At 39.7% G+C, this 12,562-nt stretch overlaps 1 protein-coding gene across 2 annotated transcripts in view; it reads right to left on the bottom strand.

The window, feature by feature from the left end:
* Positions 1-2,060: 2,060 nt before the first annotated feature.
* The window catches only part of LOC117402856 (interferon gamma receptor 1-like), a 32,518-nt gene continuing 22,016 nt past the window's right edge, over positions 2,061-12,562 (bottom strand). For both annotated transcript variants that reach the window (XM_059024378.1, XM_034004436.3), the window contains 2 exons: positions 6,209-6,330; positions 2,061-4,262 (listed from right to left, as the gene is read on the bottom strand). In XM_059024378.1, the coding sequence (XP_058880361.1) occupies positions 3,840-4,262; positions 6,209-6,330 (545 nt within the window). In that variant the 3' untranslated portion in view covers positions 2,061-3,839. The remainder of the gene's footprint in view (positions 4,263-6,208; positions 6,331-12,562) is intronic.

The raw sequence follows: 12,562 nt of genomic DNA, 5'->3' as shown, positions 1-12,562 counted from the left end.
GCTTATCCAATGCCCCAGGTAGATGAGTTGCTGGAGCGTCTAGGCACGGCTCATTTTATGACAACACTGGATTTAACGAAAGGGTACTGGCAGATACCCCTGACCCCGGAATCCAGAGAGTGGACGGTTTTCGACTCTCTTTGGGTAGTACCAATATAGGACCATGCCCTTTGGGTTGCACAGAGCACCAGCCACTTTCCAGTGGATGATGGATCACATTTTGCGGCCCCATCAGCAGTACGCCACTGCTTACATAGATGACGTGGTTATCCACGGTGAGGATTGGCCGAGTCATCTGTATAAGGTAGCGGCAGTACTGCAATCCTTGCGGGAGGCTGGGCTCACTGCTAACCCAAAGAAATGTGCCATTGGGAAGAGTGAGTCGGAGTATTTGGGGTATCGAGTAGGGAGTGGCCAGATCAGACCACTGATTGCTAAGGTGAAAGCCTTGGCTGACTGGCCAGTCCCTACGACCAAAACCCAGGTCCGCTCTTTCTTGGGACTAACGGGCTATTATAGGAAGTTCATCCCGAGCTTCGCCACACTCGCTGCCTCAAATATGGTTCAGTGGACGGAGCCGTGCCAGAGAGCCTTTCTCGCTCTGAAGCGAAGGCTGTGTAGCAAGACAGTGCTATGCAGTCCTGATTTCAGTAGGAGGTTCACCCTGTAGACGGATGCGTCAGAGACAGGTCTCGGGGCAGTGTTGTCTCAGTAGGTGCAGGGAAGCGAGCACCCATTCCTGTATATCATGGGCAGTCGAGTCACTCCGGTACTACCTCCTGGGGCAACACTTCACCCTGGTTACAGATCATGCCCCCTTAGCATGGCTTCATCGGATGAAGGACAGCAACTCCAGAATCACGCGGTGGTACTTGGCCCTGCAGCCCTATGCCTTCATGGTAGTCCACCAAGCAGGGAAACTGCATCAAAACGCAGATTTTTTCTCTCAGGAAGGCATGAGGGTGTAGGATTTTCGAATGGACCGGTGGTGCCATTCTGAGGGGGAGGATATGTAACAAGGGAAGATCTGTGCTGACTGTCTGGCGCAAGCGTGGTTCTGCAGGAAGAGGGCAGCAGCCTCATAAGATCTGCTTGTCAGTCATGGTGATGACACAGAGAGGTAGGGAAGAGGGTGTGTTGGCTTTCCCTCTCTCCGACTTGCTGAGAGGCGGGCCTTCGGGGATTGCTCGGCCCATAAGTACTGCGCTTGGTTATGCATTCGGGTGGCCGTGATTGGGAATTCCCAGAGATGCTGGCTGAGAAGGCCAGTGTAAACATAGACCAGGCAGGAACGCCAGTGGTTGGAGCGAAAGACAAAATAGGCAAGCACAGCTGAGGAAGACAGCCAGCCTAGAGAAAGAAAATAATATATAAAATAAATTGTTACATATCCAAGGGAACATGTATGAGTAGAAGGGGCACCTTGGCCACCCCAGTGTATAGTGCATAACAGAGTAGGACGGAGACCCGAGTTGACCGGCTTAGCGGCAGTGGGGGCACTGCGTAAGCGGCACCTTTATTTTGTAGTTTTATTACTGTGTTTTATTTACCCTTTTCTTTCGTCTTTTGTTATTTATTATTTCAGAGCACCTGTGAGTGCGCCATCATTTAACTGTTTACCAGTAATGGTATTTCTGTGGTCCTGTTTACCGTTGCCGGTATTCAGTCCACAGACAACAGCGCCCTCTGCGGGCTAAAAGAAAATATATAAAATAATAAAACTGGGCACCAGTGCGGTGTTTTCAATTAAACTTTCTGTCTCCCGTGTGTGTCAGTGAATTGCCCACCACCCTTCCACAAGTACTAACTCACAATGCTTAATACTAAAATTGAAAGCAGCAGAAGTGATTGGACTGTCATAGTTTTCAGAGTATAACGTTCATCCATTTACATATTATTGAGGATGATGAAGAGGGGTGTCCAGAATGCATCGAAGCTTGTTATCTAGGATTTGTTTTTCAAATTTTGGCATGTTTCCCACACGTTTTGTGTGCTGTTTTATATTTGCTAATAATATCATATTATTTACAATTTGAATCGTAGTAGTAACACCAGAAAGATGTGGTTTACAGTATAGGTTTATTTCACATAAAACAAGATAAAACATATTTCATGGTATAGAATTTGTATACAGTGGTAAGTTATCTGTAAATAAAATTCATAATGTAACAAAACAATGTACAATTTGTGTAACATGTTAAATGTAAGAAACATATATATTGCATTGCAATGGCCAATAAATACTTAGAAGTAAATCATACTGCATTTCTACAGTAGAATTAACTTACTAAAAAATATTACTGAAAAGCACATTGCAGTACAAATAAAATAGCAACACGATTTGAAAACAAATGTTTGGAATTTTTCTTTTTTTACAAGTTGATGCAGTCTTAAAGTTAGAAAATGTTAGAAGCTATATAGTGAGTGTTATTTATAACAATTGGTGTGACACATTTCTTAAAAGTCAATCAGCTATATTTCACATTAAGTCAAACTGAATTTCCTTTCTTTAAAGTTTGATTATATCTGTAGACATGACTGATGACACTATTAAAAAAAAAAAAAAAACAGCATTCACAAGATTATGAAATAAGTGCTAGAAGCCGTTTAAACTGTGATAAATACCTGTATTAAAGGCTGATTGTTTAAATATTCCTAATTTATGACTAGGACTAAGCTGTGAGCAGTTCTTATTCAAACCTGTCCATGCCCGATTTATCAAATATACTGGATGACCCAGAAAAAAGGAAAGTGAAACACATGTGTTAATTGTTAGGCCATCTACTCAATACATGACACGTCAAAGCATTCTGCACTTGTGTCATTTTTGTGAAAAAGTGAGAAAGAACTGGTCAGTTCAACAAAGGAACCAGACCCAACCTTTATTCCTTAACACTACCTGCAAAATGAATAAAAAAAAATAAAAAATAAACAACCTCATGAGTCATTCATTTCCACCACGAAGGTATTGGTTAAAATCTGTCTAGCACCCATTACTATCACACCCTGCAAATGTATGTAGTCAGATGACCTCCCATTTGATCTACAAGACAAATGTAACCTGTAAGAGATTTGTGTGCAACTTGTCAGCAACAGATCTTGTTTGTAAGTTCTCATGCAGTCAGCTTGTACCTCAATGCAGTGGCTACACTGACTAAAACATTCATCAAGTCATCCAGGTGTAGAATGGCAATACTGGCAAAGAAACACCACTGGAAATAATAACGCAATTGAGTCATTATATAACAGAGGTGCCACATGGCCAAAAATCACAGAAAACTCCCACACTGGACATGACATGATCTATTTCCACTCGAACAATGCACCTGGAGCTACTCACCATGGGAGGTATGTGTGTGTCAAAAATTGTGTCCCCAACACAAGGCATTACAAATGTTCCAGATGATCCCTGTTTACTGTTTGGATAGCATCTGTGATGGAGTGTTTCCTTTTGTCCAAGATCTGTGCTCTTTCATGACTTCAGGTAAGTAAAGTCTACTGATATGTTGGTGGCCTTTCTACAGGTCCATGACGATAACCAATTGTCAACCACCAACCCAAAAACGGACTAAATAAAATTACAAATGAATACACATGGTGTGACTTTCGAAACATGATATGCTGTCAGACAAACAACTCTGCTAAATGTTTTCGTTGGCCAGGTGTAATAATAAGTTAATGGGGTTTGGAAATGGGTTTTATTGCTTAAAAGTTTTACAAATGTATTAACTGGTTCATCTAAAGAATGTTTCTGGTGATCCTGGAAACTAGTTTTACTCCTTGGCCGACACATAACAAACAAACATTCAGATAAATCTAATCCAATCCCTTTTATGGTCTCAGTCCAGTTGTGTATGTCTATACCCCTCAACCGTATCACCAGTGCTCATTTCTACTAAAATATGAGGCCTGTCATACCCATTAATGGACACAGGCCTTGGTGAGAAGCTGTTGTCTGATTTGTCCATTTTGTTGGTTAAAAGCTCTGTATTTTCCTTCACATCAGTCTGGTCACTGAGGCTGACTTCCAAGACAAGGCCACTGACATCTGGTTGGATGATGTTGTTATCTCTCTCAGTGTTTTTTAAGCCAATTTTAAAGCGGGGGGGCTCATGCTCAGGACCATTATTATTAATTTGTTCCGTCATCCCGTTCTCATCTTCCTCCAGCTGATTTGGTGTTTCGTCATGTTTTACAACAGAAAAGGTGCTGTCCTCTTTTTTTATGTTCATGTAGGGTTTTATTCCTGTCAGCATTGAGGCCTGTTTAAGAAAACAAAACATTCATATCAGTGCCATGACCTCTATTATGTTAGTACCAGTCACAAGATTAGTCATAGAGTTAGAATCTCTGTGTGAAACAAAACATATATTTGCGTATTTCGTTGCCGTCATGCTGTTTGAGGGTTGATTTTAAAACAAAATTTAAGAGCACAATCTCAAAATGTAATCAATGTTTTAAAATCAATTTTACTGCTTCTTATTAACACTAGCGTTCTGCTGCTTCCTGGTACCTAATCACCTCAGGTGGTGTAGTGCAAACTCCACTAGTTTAGCTGCAATCAGACCATGGGAGCCGCAAAATCTATAGAACTGTATTTAAAACAGATTACGATCAGAACAAATTATTTATCTGAACCTGATTTCTTCATGGGAAGAAAAAAAGGGTCTTCAGCACACTAAGGTCTCCACACACCAGACGCAATGCGACAAGCGAATGTGTCGTACGACACACCGCACTGCGACAAAAAAATAAATAATGTATTTTTGATGAAAGACGTTCACACTGCCTGCGATGCGATGGCCAACATTGAAGCGACACATAAGAAAAAAATTGAAATTGCGTCTATTTTTGCGATTTTGTTGCACGGCAGCTAGGGAACTGATCAATGAGGAACAGCTTCCCTTGCGTTCCTCCAGTAAACAATGGTGGAAAAAAAGATAATTCTTGCAGTATCAAAATACCCGGAGCTGTATAAAAAAGGACACAACAATTATAAAGAAGTGGCAATCAGGGAGAACATCTGGCAGTCCATTTCCAGGGAACTGGATATAGCTGGTGTGTACGATTCGTTTACCTACTAAAATAAGTATAAAATAAGTGTGTGTATGTTTACGTATATTATGCATAACTGAGTTATTATTTGTAATATTGACTCATACAGACAACAATAGCGCTGGTTAACGTTTGTTAATATATTTTTAAGGGGGGAATGGGGGTCAAAATTTGCCATGACATCGCCACTGGTGTGAAAGGTAGTGTCGCAGCGAAAATACAATTTTATCACTGGACAAATCGCATTGCGTCCGGTGTGTGGAGACCTTTACAGTGCTATTGACTTGAAGCACGCAAATTAACAATGTACCAGGGAACAGCCATTTTCTAAATCTATAGTATGGTACTTGACTACATAAACCAAATCAAAGTAAAATGTTTACCAAAATGAATACATTACCCTTTCCAAACTGTATTTCAACAGTAACCTTTGTTCTTTGAATTCTTACACGGCTTTGCACCAGCAGGTGCTATTCCTGTGTTGCTGCTATGTACAGTAGGCTAATGCTTCCCTTGAACTATCATATTTATTAACTTTGGATATATAGTTTTGACTCCCAAATCAATGTCAACTGCAGTTACAATATCTGGATGCCAGATGGCACTGTTCACCAAGTTATAATTCTATAAACAACTAGTGGTGCAGTCCACACTCCAATACAGTATATACTGTGGATCTCAAACCATTCCAACATTTGAAGACATTGAAAGACTTCTAATCAAAACTTTACTGGTAGACTGGTAAACCATTCAATTACTGAAACAATTTTTTTTTTTAGTTAAGTCCCACACAGTCTGTATTGGTAGTAGATGGATAACATATGTTGCCCATTTTTGAGAAGGGGACCAGTAAATATTCAAGAATATTCAGTAAACAAGCTGTCTGAATGGGATTATTGGGTAATACCTGTTCCACCCCCAGTAGCATCTCATTCTCAGACAATAGATAACATTCCGTATGCACTGCAGCTTTTTTTAAACCAGCCCCCTGTGGAGCCACTGTATAAATGCTTAGTGAATCCTTATAAAAACAGAGTATGCATTTCCCTCATATAATTCCAAGAAGAAATGAAATTGCACATGTGGATGTAGTTCTCAGGTCTCCTGTGCATGACTGACCTAGACGAAGATCTGTTTGGTGTTCTGTACTTACCAAAGAGCTTGGCAAAGGGATGTTCTTCTTTTGCATTATGTTATAGACTATCAGAATGAGACTGAGCAAAACAAGAACAATCACACAGACAATGACTGTAATGATGATAATGATCTTTTTACCTATAAAAAAAAAAAAAAGTTAATATGCGTTGCATTAGCAGAATCGGATAGCAAAAATTGACATGGAATATGAGAAATAACATTGATGCTGATTTACATGGTTAAAATAATTATAATAAATAATACAAATAGTTAAAATATATTGCCATTATTTTAACCTGGTTTAGAGCAACTGAATGTCATGGATACATTTAATATTTCTTACCAGTTATAACTTTTTTCATTGAAAAGATCTAGCATAGAATAACTGCTTCAACAACACCATGACCTGAATAGTTGCACTGTTCCAAACTGTACTTTGTTGGTAAGATCTAGGGAATGTCATTCTCACAATTAAGCTGTTTTCTGTATCTTTAAACATGGTTTTTTTCATACATGGTAGAAAAAGAATGTGCTTGTTGTTATTTAATTCATGAGGATAGCCGTAAACAACCCCATCGCCCTCTTCAGAGGACAATGGTTAGTAGGTCATCATCATTAGTGGAATAACTAACAGTGCACGATTCACAGTGTGCCCTGAATAAAAAATGAGAGAACACACATACTGCAATAGGATATTCAATAGGTAAATAATGTAGTGTTATGTTCAGGATAAGGGGAAATACGAGCCTGACAAAGAGGTTTGATGAATACACTGTAGTAAGAACAAATCTGATATAAAAAAGAGCATGATTTAGGGACCACAGCAACACGAGGAGTCCGTGGATTCTTTCATTACTGAACTGTATGTTATTATTTGTTTATTTAACAAACACCTTTATCCAAGGTGACTTACAGAGACTAGGGTGTGTGAACTATGCATCAGCTGCAGAGTCACTTACAATTACATCTCACCCAAAAGACAGAGCACAAGGAGGTTAAGTGACTTGCTCAGGGTCACACAATGAGTCAGTGGCTGAGGTGGGATTTGAACCGGGGACCTCCTGGTTACAAGCCCTTTTCTTTAACCACTGGACCACACAGCCTCCTCTTTGTGTTAGCCAAAAATTGTAATTACAGTCCTCTTCATGATGAGCTTGCACCGATAGGTTAGTAGTCGGCATTAATGACGTCAGCTTGTCAGAGAAATGGAGTCTGAAGCAGTTAAAAGACAGCAGACTAACCTGAGATGTGAATCTGCACAACAACCTAGCAATTTTGGTCTTGTTCATTGTAAACTAAAGAAAAACAAAATCACCAAACCAAAACTGCAACAGAGCAAGTTTAGCAAACCATGACAGTAGTATAGGTATGATGCAAAACCCTCTATGTGAAAATCAGAGATGTGGAAAAATGCTTCCGCACTCAAGATGACAATGTCCAGCAAAAGAGGTGACATGTCACAAATGTGATAAAAAGGGTCATTTCAAGCAAGTTCTACTACATATACCACTGCTTGGCTATCACAACTAAATTTAGTCTCAAGATTACATAGCATGGACAGCCAGAAGCTAAAAGAATGGTACCCAAAGCTGTTCAGTTGGTTTGGAACTGTGCAACAACTGCACAAAATAGAGCTCAGGCCAAATGACATACCATATTCCCTCAAGCCTCAAGAAGGGTACCCCTTCCACTAAAGTCTCAAGTGAAAGCAAAGATTCAATGCATGGAAAGCATAAAGCAGCAACCGCATGTTTTCCTACCGCAGTGACGCTAAGTCCTGTGGCAGAATTTGCAGCACAATTAAGGTTGCTGCAATGACAATTTGTTTAACTGAGCATTGTGTGTTTTCAACACTAGAGGGCGCTATATGGCTATAATTTCAACTCGAATTTCAAGGCATCCCGATAAATTACTTTTATTTTAAAGAAACACTTTGTGACAATTAATTTACACATGTGTTTCCTTATTAAACAAACTACAAATCTAATTATTTTCATCTGACATTTAATCATATAGAGAAGACCAAGTAAAAGCAATAACAGGCAATATATGAATCCAATTGCTTCCCATTCATCACTATTACATGAAGGCAGACAGTTTTTTTTTTCTTTTTTTACGTTAAACTGAAAATAGCCTCTAGTACGTCCTGAAATGATACTTTGCATTAGTTATATGTTACTTCACATTGTGATGTGACCTGGGAAAAAGCCAAAAAACAAATAACATACAATGAACAATGAAACTTGTGTTACAATAATAATAATAATAATAATAATAATAATAATAATAATAATAACTGACTGTCTAAAAAAACGTTTTTTTGTTTTTTTTTTGTAGCTCCTCGGGTTTTGTCTTCCAAAAGCATTTACTTGAAGGCCACAATGGCCCTGGCTGTTATTTTAATGAATCTTTCAATTTTCTTCTGCCACCTAGGAATAACAAAGTGTTGCTGAAATAAATTCATTACTTTCACCACCCCATTTGGCAGATACTACTTTAACAGACTGCTTTTTGGGATAGCATCAGCATCAGAACACTTCCAGAACTGAATGGTCACTTAGGTTACTGAGGGCCTAGAAGGTGCAGTTTGTCATGTGGAAGATATGCTGATCTGAGGGAACACACAGAAGGAACATGATGAGCGAGAAGCACAGTGCTGCAGAAGGATACTGGCATCACCCTAAATCTGAAAAAATGTGAACTTGGCAAATGAGAAGTAATCTTTCTGGTACACATTCTATTGTCTGAAAGAATGTGGCCTGACCCTGAGAACACAGCTGCCATTGAAGAGAATTAAGAAGTTTCCTTGTACTGGTAAACCAGTTTGGTAAATGTATTCCTCATCTAGCTGCGAACGATAACCCCGAGAGACTTGCTGTCTTAGAAGAACCAATGATACCATAGCATTATCAGAACCAAGCCTTTGCAACATTAAAGAGAGAGCTTCTTTACACCAGTGTCAATTTTGATCCCAACAAAGAATCAAAATGGTCAAAAAATGCTTCTTCTTATGGACTGGGGGCAGCTTTGTTCCAGAAAGATGGAAATAACTGGAAGCCTGTGGCCTCTGCTTCACGTTCCGCAACACCCATTGAACAACGCTGTACTCAAGTGGACAAGGAAGCATTAGGGCTGACATGGGCATGTGAACGATTCAGAGACTTTCACATGCAAATGGGTCACAAGCCTTGAAATAAGGTTGTTAGGCGTTAAAGACTTGAATGCCCTTCCACCAAGAATTCAGCGTTTTACAATGCGTCTCATGAGAAATCCATACTCATTCTGGCATGTACCAGACAAGTAACTGACCACAGATGACACATTGTCACATGCTTCAATTAACCGCAAGTTAACACAAACAGAGTCTGAGCTGATGGATGACACCAATATATACGTTGATTTTGTACTGGAAAATCTCCCAGGCAGTGAACATCGTCTTCACAAAATAAGAGCTCAGCTTCAAGAGGATACTGTGTGTTTTAAGGGTATGGCCGTTTGTGATGAAGGTTGACCTGACAAGTAGAAACTCAAAGTAGCCTTAAAACTACACTGGGCTGAGCAAGCACCTCATCATACAAGATACATCATACTCATCATTGAGAGGGACAATGCTAGTGATTCCATCAGTGATGAGAAATTACATCCGAAATAAAATTATTGATGGCCATAACGGAGGGCTTAAATGCAGAGAATGGGCAAAATATTCTGCATGGTAGCCTGGTCTTAGTCAGCAATTCAGTGAACTGGTCCGTCGGCTCCTCCCCTACAGAACCATTACTGCTATCAGAAATGCCAGATAAACTTCAGCAAAATTTATGAGCTGACTTATTTATGAAGAACATTGTGGTTGATTACTTTTCTCAATATGTGGATTACACCTACAAGATCACTTGATGTCATTGTACATTTTAAGTCTATAACTTGGTGTCCATGAGTCCTTTAGCACCAGATGCCAGTACTTGTGCAACCCCTGTGGATACAGTGGATAGCTGTGCTGTAGTTAAAGTTTATTATAAGTCTTGCATTAGTTACATTTTGTTTAAAACAAGAAGTAATAAACTATTTGGACATGTCACAGATCTGGTTCTCAACTCTGCACAGGCGGAGTTTTAGTAGGTATATGCATTGCTGCAGGAGTGTATGCTGAAATTTGATTTATCTTTTTACATTTTTTTTGCACTTGGTCTTATTTGAAATCATTCTCATCCATTTTTTGTACTTACTATGTGCTCTTACTGGACTTTATTCATATGAGCAAATATTTTCACTATAACTTAACTGCTCTAAGTCGAACTCGCTCTTAAATGAATTTACTGTATTCTTTATTTTGTTCATTTAAATTTGATTTTATTTGCTACTGATTTTATTGTACTTTATAACTGCTTTATCTGTAATATAATATTAATAGTAATGTGATATTCTGCAATGTGATATTTTATAACGTGATACTTTGTACTGCTAATAATAATAATAATAATAATAATAATAATAAAGCAACAACATATTTTGTATCTTTAATTTGATAGACAAAGAGAAAGCCTTTCAACATAGGGGCAAAATAATCCCCTAAGACTGTGGAGAAAATGGTTGTTTACCCTTACAAGAGGACCAGCGCCATTTTTCCTTCAAGCCTACTGCAATCATGGACGCAGCGACCTTGGAGGTTAATGGTTACACTTCTATTTCAGGGAACCAATGTATGATAATAACCGAACATTCCATTTCAAGTACGAAATGTAACCATTACCATATGGGTGAGTGTACCAAAGCTGTCGCAAGGGCAATATTGCATAACGACTGGAATGCTACAAGGCTAAGTCAAGAGGCTGCCTTGTGCGCTATCATACAGAACCCCAGTAACAGTAGCTTGGGCTAAACAATTGAGGGAGAAACTCACCTCCATGCCTGTGTTGTAAGGGTCGACTGGGAAGTCACCCTTAACACTAGTTCCAAAGCCAGGGTTATGAGGATCCACAGCATTCAGTCTGTAGAACCTATTAAAAGTATGGGAAGTAGCCCACACTGCTGCATTGCATGTCTTTGACAGATGCACCCTGGAACAAAGCCCACGAAGTTGCCATGCCCCTGGTGGAATGAGCAGTGAGCTTTTCTGGAGGGGGCAAGTTAGCCAGCTCATAGGCAGTCCTGACTGTGTCTGCTACCTACTTGGACAGCCGCTGCTTAGACAGGGCTTGACTATGGGACTTTGTCCCATAGCAGACAAAAAATAGTTCGGACTGCCTCCAACCTTTTGTCTTGTCAACATACATAAGAACATAAGAAAGTTTACAAACGAGAGGAGGCCATTCAGCCCATCTTGCTCGTTTGGTTGTTAGTAGCTTATTGATCCCAGAATCTCATCAAGCAGCTTCTTGAAGGATCCCAGGGTGTCGGCTTCAACAACACTACTGGGGAGTTGGTTCCAGACCCTCACAATTCTCTGTGTAAAATAGTGCCTCCTATTTTCTGTTCTGAATACCCCTTTATCTAATCTCCATTTGTGACCCCTGGTCCTTGTTTCTTTTTTCAGGTCAAAGAAGTCCCCTGGGTCGACATTGTCTATACCTTTTAGGATTCTGAATGTTTGAATCAGATCGCCGCGTAGTCTTCTTTGTTCAAGACTGAATAGATTCAGTTCTTTTAGCCTGTCTGCATACGACATGCCTTTTAAACCCGGGATAATTGTGGTCGCTCTTCTTTGCACTCTTTCTAGAGCAGCAATATCCTTTTTGTAACGAGGTGACCAGAACTGAACACAATATTCTAGGTGAGGTCTTACTAATGCATTGTAAAGTTTTAACATTACTTCCCTTGATTTAAATTCAACACTTCTCACAATATATCCGAGCATCTTGTTGGCCTTTTTTATAGCTTCCCCATTGTCTGGATGAAGACATTTCTGAGTCAACATAAACTCCTAGGTCTTTTTCATAGATCCCTTCTTCAATTTCAGTATCTCCCATATGATATTTATAATGCACGTTTTTATTGCCTGCGTGCAATACTTTACACTTTTCTCTATTAAATGTCATTTGCCATGTGTCTGCCCAGTTCTGAATGCTGTCTAGATCATTTTGAATGACCTTTGCTGCTGCAACAGTGTTTGCCACTCCTCCTATTTTTGTGTCGTCTGCAAATTTAACAAGTTTGCTTACTATACCAGAATCTAAATCATTAATGTAGATTAGGAATAGCAGAGGACCTAATACTGATCCCAAGGCCCACACTGGGCACAGCGTATTGAGCTGTCGCTCTCTGTCAGACTGGAAAGGAGGTGGATGGAAAGCCTCCAATTCCACAGACTGGTTGACACAGAATGCCGAGATAGCTTTCAGCAAAAAAGCAGGATTGGTACGGAGCGTAAACTTTG

This window comes from Acipenser ruthenus, chromosome 5, assembly GCF_902713425.1.
Source record: "Acipenser ruthenus chromosome 5, fAciRut3.2 maternal haplotype, whole genome shotgun sequence".
Classification (NCBI taxonomy): domain Eukaryota; kingdom Metazoa; phylum Chordata; class Actinopteri; order Acipenseriformes; family Acipenseridae; genus Acipenser; species Acipenser ruthenus.
Note: the sequence above shows the minus strand (reverse complement) of the source record. Positions and strands in the feature narration are given on the sequence as shown.